Here is a 20,601-nt window from a genome sequence, read left to right on the forward strand (position 1 = left end):
AGGGGGATGACCGTGGCAGCTTTCCAATCTCTGGGGATCTCAGACGTTACGAAAGAGAGGTTGAACAGGCTAGAAATAGGGGTTGCGACAATTTCGGCGGCTAATTTTAGAAAGAAAGGGACCAGATTGTCTAGCCCAGCTGATTTGTAGGGGTCCAGATTTTTCAGCTCTTTCAGAACATCAGCTGTCTGAATTTGTGTGAAGGAGAAGCGGGGGGGGGCATGGGCAAGTTGCAGCGGAGGGTGCAGAGCTGGTGGCCGGGGTAGTGGTAGCCAGGTGGAAAGCATGGCCAGCCGTAGCAAAATGCTTATTGAAATTCTCGATTATCGTAGATTTATCGGTCGTGACAATGTTTCCTAGCCTCAGTGCAGTGGGCAGCTGGGAGGAGGTGCTCTTATTCTCCATGGACTTTACAGTGTCCCAAAACTTTTTGGAGTTAGTGCTACAGGATGCAAATTTCTGTTTGAAAAAGCTAGCCTTTGCTTTCCTAACTGATTGTGTATATTGGTTCCTGACTTCCCTGAAAAGTTGCATATCGCGGGGGCTGTTCGATGCTAATGCAGTACGCCACAGGAGGTTGTTGTGCTGGTCAAGGGCAGTCAAGTCTGAGGAGAACCAGGGGCTATATCTGTTCTTAGTTCTGAATTTTTTGAATGGGGCATGCTTATTTAAGATTGAGAGGAAAGCACTTTTAAAGAACAACCAGGCATCCTCTACTGACGGAATGAGGTCAATATCCATTGAGGATACCTCGGTCAAGGTCAATTAGAAAGGCCTGCTCGCTAAAGTGTTTTAGGGAGCGTTTGACAGTGATGAGGGGTTGTCGTTTGACCGCGGACCCATTACGGACGCAGGCAATGAGGCAGTGATCGCTGAGATCCTGGTTGAAGACAGCGGAGGTGTATTTAGAGGGTACATTTTTCAGGATGATATCTATGAGGGTGCCCATGTTTACAGATTTAGGGTTGTACCTGGTAGGTTCCTTGATAATTTGTGTGAGATTGAGGGCATCTAGTTTAGATTGTAGGTTGGCCGGGGTGTTAAGCATATCCCAGTTTAGGTCACGAAGCAGTACGAACTCTGAGGATAGATGGGGGGCAATCAAATCACATATGGTGTCCAGGGCACAGCTGGGGGCTGAGGTGGGTCTGTAGCAAGCGGCAACAATAATATATTTATTTCTGGAAAGGTGGATCTTTAGAAGTAGAAGCTCAAACTGTTTGGGCACAGGCTATCTCTACAGTAGATTGCAGGCTATCTCTACAGTAGATTGGAACTCCTCCCCCTTTGGCAGTTCTATCTAGACGGAAAATGTTGTAGTTGGGGATGGACATTTCTGAATTTTTGGTGGCCTTCCTAAGCCAGGATTCAGACACTGCTAGGACATCAGGGTTGGCGGAGTGTGCTAACGCAGTGAATAACTCAAACTTAGGGAGGAGGCTTCGGATGTTAACATGCAAGAAACCAATGCTTTTACGGTTACAGAAGTCAACAAATGATAATGCCTGGGGAGTAGGAGTGATACTGGGGGCTACAGGGCCTGGGTTAACCTCTACATCACCAGAGGAACAGAGGAGGAGTAGAATAAGGATACGGCTAAAGGCTTTAAGTACTGGTCTTCTAGTGCGTTGGGTACAGAGAAGAAAAGGGGCAGGTTTCCGGGCATTGTAGAATAACACCTATTCCCCCTCAGGAGACTAAAAAGATTTGGCATGGGTCCCCAGATCCTCAAAAAGTTATACAGCTGTACCATCGAGAGCATCCTGACTGGTTGCTTCACCGCCTGGTATGGCAATTGCTCAGCCTCCGACCGCAAGGTGCTACAGAGGGTAGTGCGTACGGCCCTGTACATCACTGGGGCCAAGCTTCCTGCCATCCAGGACCTCTATACCAGGCGGTGTCAGAGGAAGGCCCTAAAAATTGTCAAAGACTCCAACCATCCTAGTCATAGACTGTTCTCTCTGCTACCGCACGGCAAGCAGTACCAGAGTGCCAAGTCTAGCTTCTACCGCCAAGTCATAAGACTGCTGAACAGCTAATCAAATGGCTACCCGGACTATTTGCAATGACCCCCCCCCTTTTTTTACACTGCTGCCACTCGCTGTTTATTATAATACATAGTCACTTTACCTGTACCTCAATTACCTCGACAAACCTGTACCCCCGCACATTGACTCGGTACAGGTACCCCCTGTATATAAAATCTAATCAAATTTTATTGGTCACATACACATATTTAGCAGATGTTTTGCGGGTGTAGCGAAATGCTTGTGTTCCTAGCTCCAACAGTGCAGTAGTATCTAACAATTTTACAACAATACACAAATCTAAAAGTAAAAGAATGGAATTAAGAAATATATAAATATAAATATTAGGACGAACAACGTCGGAGTGGCATTGACTAAATACAGTAGAATAGAATACAGTATATACATATGAGATGAGTAAAGTAGTATGTAAACATTATTTAAGTGACTAGTGTTCCATTATTAAAGTGGCCAGTGATTCCATGTCTATGTATATAGGGCAGCAGCCTCTAAGGTGCAGGTTTGAGTAGCCGGGTGGTACACGGTTAGTGATGGCTATTTAACAGTCTGATGGCCTTGAGATAGAAGCTGTTTTTCAGTCTCTGGGTCCCAGCTTTGATGCACCTGTACTGACCTCGCCTTCTGGATGACAGCGGGGTGAACAGGCTGTGGCTCGGGTGGTAGTTGTCCTTGATTATCTTTTTGGCCTTCCTGTGACATCGGGTGCTGTAGGTGTCCTGGAGGGCAGGTAGTTTGCCCCCGGTGATGCGTTGGGCAGACCATACCACCCTCTGGGGAGCCCTGCGGTTGTGGGCGGTGCAGTTGCCGTACCAGGCGGTGATACAGCCCGACAGGATGCTCTCAATTGTACATCTGTAAAAGTTTGTGAGGGTCTTAGGGGCCAAGCCAAATTTCTTCAGCCTCCTGAGGTTGAAGAGGTGCAGTTGCACCTTCTTCACCACAATGTGTTGATAGAACTTCGGTAGCGTTTTCCTCAAATTTGCTTTGTTAAAATCCCCAGCTACAATAAATGCGGCCTCAGGATATGTGGTTTCCAGTTTGTATAAAGTCCAGTGTAGTTCCTTGAGGGTCGTCGTGGTTTCAGCTTGAGGGGGAATATACATGGTTGGGACTATAACCGAAGATAATTCTCCTGGGAGGTAATACCGTCTGCATTTGATTGTGAGGTATTCTAGGTCGGGTGAACAAAAGGACTTGAGTTTCTGTATGTTATCACAATCACACCACGAGTAGTTAATCATGAAACATACACCCCCGTCTTTCTTCTTCCCAGAGAGTTCTTTATTCCTGTCTACGCGATGAACTGAGAACCCAGCTGGCTGTATGGACGGGGACAGTATATCCCGAGAGAGCCATGATTCTGTGAAACAGAGTATGTTACGGTCCATGATGTCTCTCTGGAAGGAGATCCTCGCCCTGAGCTCATCTACTTTATTGTCCAGTGACTGAACATTAGCAAGTAATATATTCGGAAGCGGTGGATGGTGTGCACGCCTCCTGAGTCGGACTACAAGTCCACTCCGAATACCTCTTCTCCGCCGGTGACGACTTGGAGCAGCCTCTTGGTTAAGTTCAATTGCCCTGGGGGGTACGAACAAAGGATCCAATTCAGGAAAGTCGTATTCCTGGTCGTAATGCTGGGGAGTTAATATCCAAAAGTTATTTCCAGCTGTATGTAATAACAGAAAAAACTTTCTGGGCTAATAATGTAAAAAGTAACACACAACAAAACTAAATACTGCAGAGTTGCTTAGGAGCTAGAAGCAGTCTGTCGGCGCCATCTTATGTAGCCTCGTCATAGTTATTTTATTGTTGCTCTTTTATTTTTAATTTTTTTAACTTCAGTTTACTTAGTAAATATTTTCTTAACTCTTATTTTCCTTAAAACTGCATTGTTGGTTAAGGGCATGTCAGTAAGCATTTCACGGTAACCTGTTGTATTCGGCGCATGTGACAAATAACATTTGATTTGATAACGCAGTTAATACTATGGTTGAACTGTAATATATCACTATATAACACAGTTAATACTATGGTTGAACTGTAATATATCACTATATAACACAGTGAGTACTATGGTTGAACTGTAATATTTCACTATATAACACAGTACTATGGTTGAACTGTAATATATCACTATATAACACAGTTAATACTATGGTTGAACTGTAATATATCACTATATAACACAGTGAGTACTATGGTTGAACTGTAATATTTCACTATATAACACAGTACTATGGTTGAACTGTAATATTTCACTATATAACACAGTACTATGGTTGAACTGTAATATTTCACTATATAACACAGTACTATGGTTGAACTGTAATATTTCACTATATAACACAGTATAACACAGGAATTCATGCAAAACGCTGTATACAACATGGATCATGTTAGGATATAAAAAAAATGGATTTTATCAAACAAAACTATGCTACATTTTATCTCTGGGACCCTCAGGATGACAAATCAGAGCGAGATTACTGAATACACTGGGGGAGGCTACACCGAACACTAACAAACAGCCTGGCCGGTGTGTAGCAAGGAACAGCCGGCGACCTGCCACTGACAAACCACCCAGACATCACCCGCCCAACCTGCACTGGGGGAGGCTACACCGAACACTAACAAACAGCCTGGCCGGTGTGTAGCAAGGAACAGCCGGCGACCTGCCACTGACAAACCACCCAGACATCACCCGCCCAACCTGCACTGGGGGAGGCTACACCGAACGATAACAAACAGCCTGGCCGGTGTGTAGCAAGGAACAGCCGGCGACCTGCCACTGACAAACGACCCAGACATCACCCGCCCAACCTGCGCGAGAGACCGACAACAACACAGTTGTGCGGGGGGCTGGTGGGGGCGTCCGCAGCCATGGAGGGAGCATCTAAGTCCCCGGTGGAGCCGGGAAGTGTTTGTTCCCTTGGACTGTCGGCGTGGAGCGGTGAAAACTCATTTGAATCTGCTGGGGACTCGCGTGCTATTACATGTATAATCTGCGACATGTTTGTTGTTGTCACGGGGTCGATGGATACCTTCATTTGTGAAAAATGTTTTGAACTTGATGCAGCTAAAGAAAGGATTATTACTCTTCATGATGAAATAAAGAAATTGACCAAGTGCCTTGAACTGAATAAGGATTCTATGAGACTATAGGCATTGTATGTGGAGGCGTCACCGGCTGGAGCGCCCTTATGTATGTATTTTACAAATAAATTATATCAATCAATCTTTAAATGCTTCATATCAAAACATCCAAGAGGCTCATAATGGGACCTTCCTGGACTATGATCAATTTCCGCCACTGCACCCCTCTCCTAGCTTGAACCAGAAAATGGCTGCTCATTGTTCGACTCCAGGTGAGCGTAAATGGATGCGTGTCGGAACCAGAAAGAAGGAGAATAATAATAATAATCTCTGCGCGCCTGCCTTCTTCCCCGTCTTCTGCCGGGGGGTGTTCCATCCATGGCTGTGGATTCTCTCCCTGTCCTAGTCAATCAACTGCCTGGGCACAACAGCGGCCCCCCTCTGCTGGGCCGTGCTCTCTGGATCAGAGCGCTGTCCCTTTGGCTGTTGTGGCCTGCACACAGCTGGCGCCTCAGCAGCCCTCTTCTCAGGTGAGTTCTGTGGCTCAGGCCTCGCAATCTGCTTCGAGACACGGCAGAGGTCGGATCCCTTCGGCGATTGTTATAGGGAGTTCGATGGTGAGGCATTTATCTGTACCTGGGGTAAAGACTTTGTGTTTTCCTGGGGCAAAAGTTCAGGATATCACCAGGTTGCTTCCCGAGGCTGTGAGTCAGTCACCGGGGGCTGATACTGTCATGGTTCATGTGGGGACAAATGACATTATGAAGGGCAGCTCAGAACAGCTGAAGATGGATTTTAAAGAACTGATTGGGTCTCTACTTGACACCAACAAAAGCCCCATAATATCTGGCCCTCTGCCCTCCCTATATCGGGGTATTGAACCATTCAGCAGACTATTAGCCCTCCATAACTGGCTACGAGACTATTGCAGCTCTGTGGGTGCAACATTTATTGACAAATATTATACCTTCTGGAAACAAAGCTCGTATTATAAGGAGGATGTGATCCACCCAAATAATTTGGATCCTGGATCCTTTCACAGCATTATAAGGCTGCGCTGAGACAATGACTTATCAATGACCCAAGTCTAGCTCATTTAATCCCTACCATTGTGACGCTGAGTTGAGATAATGCTTCAGCAAATGTACATTATACCAGGGGCATTGGAAGACACAATGTAAGTAACCTAATTTATGTCCCTCTTCATGCCCTGAATGCCTCTGCTGATCCTACAGCTACTGTTTGCAGAAATCATATACAGTGGGGAAAAAAAGTTTTTAGTCAGCCACCAATTGTGCAAGTTCTCCCACTTAAAAAGATGAGAGAGGCCTGTAATTTTCATCATAGGTACACGTCAACTATGACAGACAAATTGAGGAAAAAAATTCCAGAAAATCACATTGTAGGATTTTTTATGAATTTATTTGCAAATTATGGTGGAAAATAAGTATTTGGTCACCTACAAACAAGCCTGGCTGTCACAGACCTGTAACTTCTTCTTTAAGAGGCTCCTCTGTCCTCCACTAGTTACCTGTATTAATGGCACATGTTTTAACTTGTTATCAGTATAAAAGACACCTGTCCACAACCTCAAACAGTCACACTCCAAACTCCACTATGGCCAAGACCAAAGAGCTGTCAAAGGACACCAGAAACAAAATTGAAGACCTGCACCAGGCTGGGAAGACTGGATCTGCAATAGGTAAGCAGCTTGGTTTGAAGAAATCAACCTTGGGAGCAATTATTAGGAAATGGAAGACATACATGACCACTGATAATCTCCCTCGATCTGGGGCTCCACGCAAGATCTCACCCCGTGGGGTCAAAATGATCACAAGAACGGTGAGCAAAAATCCCAGAACCACACGGGGGGACCTAGTGAATGACCTGCAGAGAGCTGGGACCAAAGTAACAAAGCCTACCATCAGTAACACACTACGCCGCCTGGGACTCAAATCCTGCAGTGCCAGATGTGTCCCCCTGCTTAAGCCAGTACATGTCCAGGCCCGTCTGAAGTTTGCTAGAGTGCATTTGGATGATCCAGAAGAGGATTGGGAGAATGTCATATGGTCAGATGAAACCAAAATAGAACTTTTTGGTAAAAACTCAACTCGTCGTGTTTGGAGGACAAAGAATGCTGAGTTGCATCCAAAGAACACCATACCTACTGTGAAGCACGGGGGTGGAAACATCATGCTTTGGGGCTGTTTTTCTGCAAAGGGACCAGGACGACTGATCCGTGTAAAGGAAAGAATGAATGGGGCCATGTATCGTGAGATTTTGAGTGAAAACCTCCTTCCATCAGCAAGGGCATTGAAGATGAAACGTGGCTGGGTCTTTCAGCATGACAATGATCCCAAACACACCGCCCGGGCAACGAAGGAGTGGCTTCGTAAGAAGCATTTCAAGGTCCTGGAGTGGCCTAGCCAGTCTCCAGATCTCAACCCCATAGAAAATCTTTGGAGGGAGTTGAAAGTCTGTGTTGCCCAGCGACAGCCCCAAAACATCACTGCTCTAGAGGAGATCTGCATGGAGGAATGGGCCAAAATACCAGCAACAGTGTGTGAAAACCTTGTGAAGACTTACAAAAAACGTTTGACCTGTGTCATTGCCAACAAAGGGTATATAACAAAGTATTGAGAAACTTTTGTTATTGACCAAATACTTATTTTCCACCATAATTTGCAAATAAATTCATTAAAAATCCTTCAATGTGATTTTCTGGATTTTTTTTCTCATTTTGTCTGTCATAGTTGACGTGTACCTATGATGAAAATTACAGGCCTCTCTCATCTTTTTAAGTGGGAGAACTTGCACAATTGGTGGCTGACTAAATACTTTTTTTCCCCCACTGTATATAACATACTATTGGTTGCAAGAATTTTGTACAATAATTTTAAACAACGATTTTAATCCAGGGTTGTTTTGTGCATCAGTTCATAAACCATGGAATCGGTACATCGAAAATCTCTTCCCAACTATTTTGCAATCTATATGGAACGGCTGTCAATTATACCTTTTTTAAAGATTTTGTCCAAAAATATAGTTTTTTTATCAATTCGTATATTTGAGTTTAACTATAATATTTTTTGTAATATTTGTTCTGTCTTTTCTGGTGGGTTAAATTGAAATTGCAACAAACTTTCTATGACTTGTTTTAAAAATAGCGATATTTTGGAGATGATTTCCTTTTCAAATAACTGAAAGTGAGAGGTTGTAATCTGAATAAAGGGAAAAAGGCCATTCTTGAACATTGGGTGAGACATTCTTACTAATCTGCTACAGAACCAGTTCGGATTTAAGTATAACTTTGTTTGATTGAAGCCATTAGTGATAGGTCTAATGCTTTAATATGTAATATATTATCATCTATGCCGAATTCAAATTCATTATAATTTTGTCTGGCTTGCCGTTCCCCCCCAAAAAGTAATATTTTTTGCTCATATAATTAAAAAAAACATGTCGCTAGGTGTAGGCAAGGCCATAAGCAAATAGTTAAACTGGGATAATACTAAAGAGTTAATCAGGGTGATTTTTCCACAAATTGACAGGTACTTTTCTTTCCATGGTAGCAAGATCTTATCTATTTTTGCCCTACTTTCTATTAAAATGTATTGTAGTGAGATCATTTCTTTCTTTCGGGATATGAATACCGAGTATGTCCACTTCAACTACACGGTAATGTACACATTTAATGTTTTAGTGATCCAATACGTAATATAGCACACTTATCATAATCTGGTTGTAATCCAGAGTGGTTAGAAAACGTATCTAGATCATCTATGAGGCTGTGGAGGGATTCAAGTTGTGGATTTCAAAGAAAACATGAATCATCAGAGTACAATGACACCTTTGTTTTTAAGCCCTGGATTTCTAATCCCTTGATATTATTGTTGGATCTGATTTTAATAGCTAACATTTCGATGGCCATAATAAATAGATATGCCGATATTGGACAACCTTGTTTTGCTCATTCTTGACAGTTTAAAACTTTCTGAGAAGTAGTCATAATTTACTATTTTACACCTAGGGTTACTATACATGATAGATTCTAGTCGTACTTTATCAAATGCCTTTTCAAAGTCGGCTATGAATACCAGGCCTGGTTTCCCATATTTTCCATAGTGTTCTATTGTTTCCAATACTTGCCTTATATTATCTCCAATGTATCGTCCATGTAAAAAACCTGTCTGATTAGAATGAATAATATCCGACAATACCTTTTTAATTCACCATTGACATGAGTTTCATGTCAATGGTGAGCACAGTAATATAATATATGTCATTTAGCAGACGCACATCCGTGTGTGTGTTGATGTGCAATGGCCCGTCCGTATGCGTGTATGTGTATATGTGTGTGTGTGGTGACGGTGACTCCTACCTCCTCTCAGCAGCTCGGTGTGCAGGTAGGCCAGACCCTGTGTGTGTGTGGTGACGGTGACTCCTACCTCCTCTCAGCAGCTCGGTGTGCAGGTAGGCCAGACCCTGTGTGTGTGTGGTGACGGTGACTCCTACCTCCTCTCAGCAGCTCGGTGTGCAGGTAGGCCAGACCCCTGTGTGTGTGTGGTGACGGTGACTCCTACCTCCTCTCAGCAGCTCGGTGTGCAGGTAGGCCAGACCCTGTGTGTGTGTGGTGACGGTGACTCCTACCTCCTCTCAGCAGCTCGGTGTGCAGGTAGGCCAGACCCTGTGTGTGTGTGGTGACGGTGACTCCTACCTCCTCTCAGCAGCTCGGTGTGCAGGTAGGCCAGACCCTGTGTGTGTGTGGTGACGGTGACTCCTACCTCCTCTCAGCAGCTCGGTGTGCAGGTAGGCCAGACCCTGTGTGTGTGTGGTGACGGTGACTCCTACCTCCTCTCAGCAGCTCGGTGTGCAGGTAGGCCAGACCCTGTGTGTGTGTGGTGACGGTGACTACTACCTCCTCTCAGCAGCTCGGTGTGCAGGTAGGCCAGACCCTGTGTGTGTGTGGTGACGGTGACTCCTACCTCCTCTCAGCAGCTCGGTGTGCAGGTAGGCCAGACCCTGTGTGTGTGTGGTGACGGTGACTCCTACCTCCTCTCAGCAGCTCGGTGTGCAGGTAGGCCAGACCCTGTGTGTGTGTGGTGACGGTGACTCCTACGTCCTCTCAGCAGCTCGGTGTGCAGGTAGGCCAGACCCTGTGTGTGTGTGGTGACGGTGACTCCTACCTCCTCTCAGCAGCTCGGTGTGCAGGTAGGCCAGACCCTGTGTGTGTGTGGTGACGGTGACTCCTACCTCCTCTCAGCAGCTCGGTGTGCAGGTAGGCCAGACCCTGTGTGTGTGTGGTGACGGTGACTCCTACCTCCTCTCAGCAGCTCGGTGTGCAGGTAGGCCAGACCCTGTGTGTGTGTGGTGACGGTGACTCCTACCTCCTCTCAGCAGCTCGGTGTGCAGGTAGGCCAGACCCTGTGTGTGTGTGGTGACGGTGACTCCTACCTCCTCTCAGCAGCTCGGTGTGCAGGTAGGCCAGACCCTGTGTGTGTGTGGTGACGGTGACTCCTACCTCCTCTCAGCAGCTCGGTGTGCAGGTAGGCCAGACCCTGTGTGTGTGTGGTGACGGTGACTCCTACCTCCTCTCAGCAGCTCGGTGTGCAGGTAGGCCAGACCCTGTGTGTGTGTGGTGACGGTGACTCCTACCTCCTCTCAGCAGCTCGGTGTGCAGGTAGGCCAGACCCTGTGTGTGTGTGGTGACGGTGACTACTACCTCCTCTCAGCAGCTCGGTGTGCAGGTAGGCCAGACCCTGTGTGTGTGTGGTGACGGTGACTCCTACCTCCTCTCAGCAGCTCGGTGTGCAGGTAGGCCAGACCCTGTGTGTGTGTGGTGACGGTGACTCCTACCTCCTCTCAGCAGCTCGGTGTGCAGGTAGGCCAGACCCTGTGTGTGTGTGGTGACGGTGACTCCTACCTCCTCTCAGCAGCTCAGTGTGCAGGTAGGCCAGACCCTGTGTGTGTGTGGTGACGGTGACTCCTACCTCCTCTCAGCAGCTCGGTGTGCAGGTAGGCCAGACCCTGTGTGTGTGTGGTGACGGTGACTCCTACCTCCTCTCAGCAGCTCAGTGTGCAGGTAGGCCAGACCCTGTGTGTGTGTGGTGACGGTGACTCCTACCTCCTCTCAGCAGCTCGGTGTGCAGGTAGGCCAGACCCTGTGTGTGTGTGGTGACGGTGACTCCTACCTCCTCTCAGCAGCTCGGTGTGCAGGTAGGCCAGACCCTGTGTGTGTGTGGTGACGGTGACTCCTACCTCCTCTCAGCAGCTCGGTGTGCAGGTAGGCCAGACCCTGTGTGTGTGTGGTGACGGTGACTCCTACCTCCTCTCAGCAGCTCGGTGTGCAGGTAGGCCAGACCCTGTGTGTGTGTGGTGACGGTGACTCCTACCTCCTCTCAGCAGCTCGGTGTGCAGGTAGGCCAGACCCTGTGTGTGTGTGGTGACGGTGACTCCTACCTCCTCTCAGCAGCTCGGTGTGCAGGTAGGCCAGACCCTGTGTGTGTGTGGTGACGGTGACTCCTACCTCCTCTCAGCAGCTCGGTGTGCAGGTAGGCCAGACCCTGTGTGTGTGTGGTGACGGTGACTCGTACCTCCTCTCAGCAGCTCGGTGTGCAGGTAGGCCAGACCCTGTGTGTGTGTGGTGACGGTGACTCCTACCTCCTCTCAGCAGCTCGGTGTGCAGGTAGGCCAGACCCTGTGTGTGTGTGGTGACGGTGACTCCTACCTCCTCTCAGCAGCTCGGTGTGCAGGTAGGCCAGACCCTGTGTGTGTGTGGTGACGGTGACTCCTACCTCCTCTCAGCAGCTCGGTGTGCAGGTAGGCCAGACCCTGTGTGTGTGTGGTGACGGTGACTCCTACCTCCTCTCAGCAGCTCGGTGTGCAGGTAGGCCAGACCCTGTGTGTGTGTGGTGACGGTGACTCCTACCTCCTCTCAGCAGCTCGGTGTGCAGGTAGGCCAGACCCTGTGTGTGTGTGGTGACGGTGACTCCTACCTCCTCTCAGCAGCTCGGTGTGCAGGTAGGCCAGACCCCGTGTGACAGAGTGTGTGAGGCGACAGCAGCTGACCCAGTCTCCTGTCTGCAGACCCAGGTACTGACACAGAGAACCCTGCAGAGGGGAAGAACAACATGACTTCACTGGTTCATTGTAGACACATACAGATACAGGTTGTCAGCTCACTTCAGTGGAGGAGGAGGAAGAGTAGGAGGGGGAGGGGGAAGAGGAGGATGGGGAGGAAGAGGAGGAGGAGGAGGGGGAGGGGGAGGGGGAAGTGGAGGATGGGGAGGAAGAGGAGGAGGAGGAGGGGGAAGAGGAGGATCTACAGTCTACAGATCTACAGTCTACATATCTACAGTCTACTGATCTACAGTCTACTGATCTACAGTCTACACATCTACACATCTACAGTCTACTGATCTACAGTCTACTGATCTACAGTCTACAGATCTACACATCTACTGATCTACAGTCTACTGATCTACAGTCTACTCATCTACAGTCTACTCATCTACAGTCTACTCATCTACAGTCTACAGTCTACACATCTACAGTCTACACATCTACAGTCTACTGATCTACTGATCTACAGTCTACAGATCTACACATCTACTGATCTACAGTCTATTGAGCTACAGTCTACTGATCTACAGTCTACTCATCTACAGTCTACTCATCTACAGTCTACTCATCTACAGTCTACAGTCTACACATCTACAGTCTACTGATCTACAGTCTACTGATCTACAGTCTACAGATCTACACATCTACTGATCTACAGTCTACTGATCTACAGTCTACTGATCTACAGTCTACAGATCTACACATCTACTGATCTACAGTCTATTGAGCTACAGTCTACTGATCTACAGTCTACACATCTACAGTCTACTGATCTACAGTCTACTGATCTACAGTCTACAGTCTACACATCTACAGTCTACTGATCTACAGTCTACTGGTCTACACATCTACAGTCTACTGATCTACAGTCTACACATCTACAGTCTACAGATCTACAGTCTACTGATCTACAGTCTACTGATCTACAGTCTACTGATCTACAGTCTACACATCTACAGTCTACTGATCTACAGTCTACTGATCTACAGTCTACAGTCTACACATCTACAGTCTACTGATCTACAGTCTACTGATCTACAGTCTACAGATCTACACATCTACTGATCTACAGTCTACTGATCTACAGTCTACAGATCTACAGTCTACTGATCTACTGATCTACAGTCTACTGATCTACAGTCTACAGTCTACAGATCTACAGTCTACTGATCTACAGTCTACTGATCTACAGTATACACATCTACAGTCTACTGATCTACAGTCTACAGATCTACAGTCTACTGGTCTACAGTCTACTGATCTACAGTCTACAGTCTACAGATCTACACATCTACTGATCTACAGTCTATTGAGCTACAGTCTACTGATCTACAGTCTACTCATCTACAGTCTACTCATCTACAGTCTACTCATCTACAGTCTACAGTCTACACATCTACAGTCTACTGATCTACAGTCTACTGATCTACAGTCTACAGATCTACACATCTACTGATCTACAGTCTACTGATCTACAGTCTACTGATCTACAGTCTACAGATCTACACATCTACTGATCTACAGTCTATTGAGCTACAGTCTACTGATCTACAGTCTACACATCTACAGTCTACTGATCTACAGTCTACTGATCTACAGTCTACAGTCTACACATCTACAGTCTACTGATCTACAGTCTACTGGTCTACACATCTACAGTCTACTGATCTACAGTCTACACATCTACAGTCTACAGATCTACAGTCTACTGATCTACAGTCTACTGATCTACAGTCTACTGATCTACAGTCTACACATCTACAGTCTACTGATCTACAGTCTACTGATCTACAGTCTACAGTCTACACATCTACAGTCTACTGATCTACAGTCTACTGATCTACAGTCTACAGATCTACACATCTACTGATCTACAGTCTACTGATCTACAGTCTACAGATCTACAGTCTACTGATCTACTGATCTACAGTCTACTGATCTACAGTCTACAGTCTACAGATCTACAGTCTACTGATCTACAGTCTACTGATCTACAGTATACACATCTACAGTCTACTGATCTACAGTCTACAGATCTACAGTCTACTGGTCTACAGTCTACTGATCTACAGTCTACAGATCTACAGTCTACTGATCTACAGTCTACAGATCTACAGTCTACTGATCTACAGTCTACTGGTCTACAGTCTACTGGTCTACAGTCTACAGATCTACAGTCTACTGATCTACAGTCTACTGATCTACAGTCTATTGAGCTACAGTCTACTGATCTACAGTCTACACATCTACAGTCTACTGATCTACAGTCTACTGGTCTACAGTCTACTGATCTACAGTCTACTGATCTACAGTCTACTGGTCTACAGTCTACTGATCTACAGTCTACAGATCTACAGTCTACTGATCTACAGTCTACTGATCTACAGTCTATTGAGCTACAGTCTACACATCTACAGTCTACTGATCTACAGTCTACTGATCTAAAGTCTACTGATCTACAGTCTACTGGTCTACAGTCTACATATCTACAGTCTACTGATCTACAGTCTACTGATCTACAGTCTACAGTCTACTGATCTACAGTCTACTGATCTACAGTCTATTGATCTACAGTCTACAGTCTACTGATCTACAGTCTACTGATCTACAGTCTATTGATCTACAGTCTACTGATCTACAGTCTACTGATCTACAGTCTACTGATCTACAGTCCACAGATCTACACATCTACTGATCTACAGTCTACTCATCTACAGTCTACTCATCTACAGTCTACTCATCTACAGTCTACAGTCTACACATCTACAGTCTACACATCTACAGTCTACTGATCTACAGTCTACTGATCTACAGTCTACAGATCTACACATCTACTGATCTACAGTCTATTGAGCTACAGTCTACTGATCTACAGTCTACTCATCTACAGTCTACTCATCTACAGTCTACTCATCTACAGTCTACAGTCTACACATCTACAGTCTACTGATCTACAGTCTACTGATCTACAGATCTACACATCTACTGATCTACAGTCTACTGATCTACAGTCTACAGATCTACACATCTACTGATCTACAGTCTATTGAGCTACAGTCTACTGATCTACAGTCTACACATCTACAGTCTACTGATCTACAGTCTACTGATCTACAGTCTACAGTCTACACATCTACAGTCTACACATCTACAGTCTACTGATCTACAGTCTACTGATCTACAGTCTACAGATCTACACATCTACTGATCTACAGTCTATTGAGCTACAGTCTACTGATCTACAGTCTACTCATCTACAGTCTACTCATCTACAGTCTACACATCTACAGTCTACTGATCTACAGTCTACTGATCTACACATCTACAGTCTACTGATCTACAGTCTACTGATCTACAGTCTACTGATCTACAGTCTACTGATCTACAGTCTACTGATCTACAGTCTACTGATCTACAGTCTACTGATCTACAGTCTACACATCTACAGTCTACTGATCTACAGTCTACTGATCTACAGTCTACAGTCTACACATCTACAGTCTACTGATCTACAGTCTACTGATCTACAGTCTACAGATCTACACATCTACTGATCTACAGTCTACTGATCTACAGTCTACAGATCTACAGTCTACTGATCTACAGTCTACTGATCTACAGTCTACAGTCTACAGATCTACAGTCTACTGATCTACTGATCTACAGTCTACTGATCTACAGTCTACAGTCTACTGATCTACAGTCTACAGTCTACTGATCTACAGTCTAGTGAGCTACAGTCTACTGATCTACAGTATACACATCTACAGTCTACTGATCTACAGTCTACTGGTCTACAGTCTACTGATCTACAGTCTACAGATCTACAGTCTACTGATCTACAGTCTACTGATCTACAGTCTATTGAGCTACAGTCTACTGATCTACAGTCTACACATCTACAGTCTACTGATCTACAGTCTACTGGTCTACAGTCTACTGATCTACAGTCTACTGATCTACAGTCTACTGGTCTACAGTCTACTGATCTACAGTCTACAGATCTACAGTCTACTGATCTACAGTCTACTGATCTACAGTCTATTGAGCTACAGTCTACACATCTACAGTCTACTGATCTACAGTCTACTGATCTACAGTCTACTGATCTACAGTCTACTGGTCTACAGTCTACATATCTACAGTCTACTGATCTACAGTCTACTGATCTACAGTCTACAGTCTACTGATCTACAGTCTACTGATCTACAGTCTATTGATCTACAGTCTACAGTCTACTGATCTACAGTCTACTGATCTACAGTCTATTGATCTACAGTCTACTGATCTATAGTCTACTGATCTACAGTCTACTGATCTACAGTCTACTGATCTACAGTCTACTGATCTGATCTACAGTCTACTGATCTACAGTCTACTGATCTACAGTCTACAGTCTACTGATCTACAGTCTACTGATCTACAGTCTACTGATCTACAGTCTACAGTCTACTGGTCTACAGTCTACTGATCTACAGTCTACAGTCTACTGATCTACAGTCTACTGATCTACAGTCTATTGATCTACAGTCTACTGATCTACAGTCTACTGATCTACAGTCTACTGGTCTACAGTCTACTGATCTACAGTCTACAGATCTGATCTACAGTCTACTGATCTACAGTCTACAGTCTACTGATCTACAGTCTACTGATCTACAGTCTACTGATCTACAGTCTACTGATCTACAGTCTACAGTCTACTCATCTACAGTCTACTGATCTACAGTCTACTGATCTACAGTCTACTGATCTACAGTCTACAGTCTACTGATCTACAGTCTACTGATCTACAGTCTACTGATCTACAGTCTATTGATCTACAGTCCACAGATCTACAGTCTACTGATCTACAGTCTACTGATCTACAGTCTACTGATCTACAGTCTACTGATCTACAGTCTATTGATCTACAGTCCACAGATCTACAGTCTACTGATCTACAGTCTACTGATCTACAGTCTACAGTCTACTGATCTACAGTCTACTGATCTACAGTCTACAGTCTACTGATCTACAGTCTACTGATCTACAGTCTACTGATCTACAGTCTATTGATCTACAGTCCACAGATCTACAGTCTACTGATCTACAGTCTACTGATCTACAGTCTACAGATCTACAGTCTACTGATCTACAGTCTACAGTCTACTGATCTACAGTCTACTGATCTACAGTCTACTGATCTACAGTCTACAGTCTACTGATCTACAGTCTACTGATCTACAGTCTACAGATCTACAGTCTACAGATCTACACATCTACTGATCTACAGTCTACTGATCTACAGTCTACACATCTACAGTCTACTGATCTACAGTCTACTGATCTACAGTCTACACATCTACAGTCTACTGATATACTGTCTACAGATCTACAGTCTACTGATCTACAGTCTACAGTCTACTGATCTACAGTCTACTGATCTACAGTCTACTGATCTACAGTCTACTGATCTACAGTCTACACATCTACAATATACAGATCTACAGTCTACTGATCTACAGTCTACAGATCTACAGTCTACTGATCTACAGTCTACACATCTACAATATACAGATCTACAGTCTACAGATCTACAGTCTACTGATCTACAGTCTACAGTCTACTGATCTACAGTCTACTGATCTACAGTCTACACATCTACAATATACAGATCTACAGTCTACTGATCTACAGTCTACAGATCTACAGTCTACTGATCTACAGTCTACAGTCCACTGATCTACAGTCTACAGATCTACAGTCTACTGATCTACAGTCTACAGTCTACTGATCTACAGTCTACAGTCTACTGATCTACAGTCTACAGTCCACTGATCTACAGTCTACTGATCTACAGTCTACTGATCTACAGTTATTGATCTACAGTCTACTGATCTACAGTCCACAGATCTACAGTCTACTGATCTACAGTCTACAGATCTACACATCTACTGATCTACAGTCTATTGAGCTACAGTCTACTGATCTACAGTCTACACATCTACAGTCTACTGATCTACAGTCTACTGATCTACAGTCTACAGTCTACACATCTACAGTCTACTGATCTACAGTCTACTGATCTACACATCTATAGTCTACTGATCTACAGTCTACACATCTACAGTCTACAGATCTACAGTCTACTGATCTACAGTCTACTGATCTACAGTCTACTGATCTACAGTCTACACATCTACAGTCTACTGATCTACAGTCTACTGATCTACAGTCTACAGTCTACACATCTACAGTCTACTGATCTACAGTCTACTGATCTACAGTCTACAGATGTACACATCTACTGATCTACAGTCTACTGATCTACAGTCTACAGATCTACAGTCTACTGATCTACAGTCTACTGATCTACAGTCTACAGTCTACAGATCTACAGTCTACTGATCTACAGTCTACTGATCTACAGTCTACAGTCTACAGTCTACTGATCTACAGTCTACAGTCTACTGATCTACAGTCTATTGAGCTACAGTCTACTGATCTACAGTATACACATCTACAGTCTACTGATCTACAGTCTACTGGTCTACAGTCTACTGATCTACAGTCTACAGATCTACAGTCTACTGATCTACAGTCTACTGATCTACAGTCTATTGAGCTACAGTCTACTGATCTACAGTCTACACATCTACAGTCTACTGATCTACAGTCTACTGGTCTACAGTCTACTGATCTACAGTCTACTGATCTACAGTCTACTGATCTACAGTCTACAGATCTACAGTCTACTGATCTACAGTCTACTGATCTACAGTCTATTGAGCTACAGTCTACACATCTACAGTCTACTGATCTACAGTCTACTGATCTACAGTCTACTGATCTACAGTCTACTGGTCTACAGTCTACATATCTACAGTCTACTGATCTACAGTCTACTGATCTACAGTCTACAGTCTACTGATCTACAGTCTACTGATCTACAGTCTATTGATCTACAGTCTACAGTCTACTGATCTACAGTCTACTGATCTACAGTCTATTGATCTACAGTCTACTGATCTACAGTCTACTGATCTACAGTCTACTGATCTACAGTCTACTGATCTGATCTACAGTCTACTGATCTACAGTCTACTGATCTACAGTCTACAGTCTACTGATCTACAGTCTACTGATCTACAGTCTACTGGTCTACAGTCTACTGATCTACAGTCTACAGTCTACTGGTCTACAGTCTACTGATCTACAGTCTACAGTCTACTGATCTACAGTCTACTGATCTACAGTCTATTGATCTACAGTCTACTGATCTACAGTCTACTGATCTACAGTCTACTGGTCTACAGTCTACTGATCTACAGTCTACAGATCTGATCTACAGTCTACTGATCTACAGTCTACAGTCTACTGATCTACAGTCTACTGATCTACAGTCTACTGATCTACAGTCTACTGATCTACAGTCTACAGTCTACTGATCTACAGTCTACTGATCTACAGTCTACTGATCTACAGTCTACTGATCTACAGTCTACTGATCTACAGTCTACAGTCTACTGATCTACAGTCTACTGATCTACAGTCTACTGATCTACAGTCTATTGATCTACAGTCCACAGATCTACAGTCTACTGATCTACAGTCTACTGATCTACAGTCTACAGTCTACTGATCTACAGTCTACTGATCTACAGTCTACTGATCTACAGTCTATTGATCTACAGTCCACAGATCTACAGTCTACTGATCTACAGTCTACTGATCTACAGTCTACAGTCTACTGATCTACAGTCTACTGATCTACAGTCTACAGTCTACTGATCTACAGTCTACTGATCTACAGTCTACTGATCTACAGTCTATTGATCTACAGTCCACAGATCTACAGTCTACTGATCTACAGTCTACTGATCTACAGTCTACAGATCTACAGTCTACTGATCTACAGTCTACAGTCTACTGATCTACAGTCTACTGATCTACAGTCTACTGGTCTACAGTCTACTGATCTACAGTCTACTGATCTACAGTCTACAGTCTACTGATCTACAGTCTACTGATCTACAGTCTACAGATCTACAGTCTACAGATCTACACATCTACTGATCTACAGTCTACACATCTACAGTCTACTGATCTACAGTCTACTGATCTACAGTCTACACATCTACAGTCTACTGATATACTGTCTACAGATCTACAGTCTACTGATCTACAGTCTACATATCTACAATATACAGATCTACAGTCTACTGATCTACAGTCTACAGATCTACAGTCTACTGATCTACAGTCTACAGTCTACTGATCTACAGTCTACTGATCTACAGTCTACTGATCTACAGTCTACTGATCTACAGTCTACACATCTACAATATACAGA

General features: G+C 44.5%; 1 protein-coding gene across 1 annotated transcript in view; it reads right to left on the reverse strand.

Annotated features, from left to right (window-relative positions):
• LOC121560083 (bone morphogenetic protein receptor type-2-like) overlaps nucleotides 1-20,601 on the reverse strand; it is a gene marked incomplete at its 3' end in the record, with an annotated part of 129,182 nt that overhangs the window by 10,279 nt on the left and 98,302 nt on the right. Inside the window, exon 5 of the mRNA XM_045217934.1 lies at nucleotides 12,140-12,254. Coding sequence (XP_045073869.1) covers nucleotides 12,140-12,254 — 115 coding nt within the window. The remainder of the gene's footprint in view (nucleotides 1-12,139; nucleotides 12,255-20,601) is intronic.

This window comes from Coregonus clupeaformis, unplaced genomic scaffold, assembly GCF_020615455.1.
Source record: "Coregonus clupeaformis isolate EN_2021a unplaced genomic scaffold, ASM2061545v1 scaf1275, whole genome shotgun sequence".
In the NCBI taxonomy this organism is placed as follows: domain Eukaryota; kingdom Metazoa; phylum Chordata; class Actinopteri; order Salmoniformes; family Salmonidae; genus Coregonus; species Coregonus clupeaformis.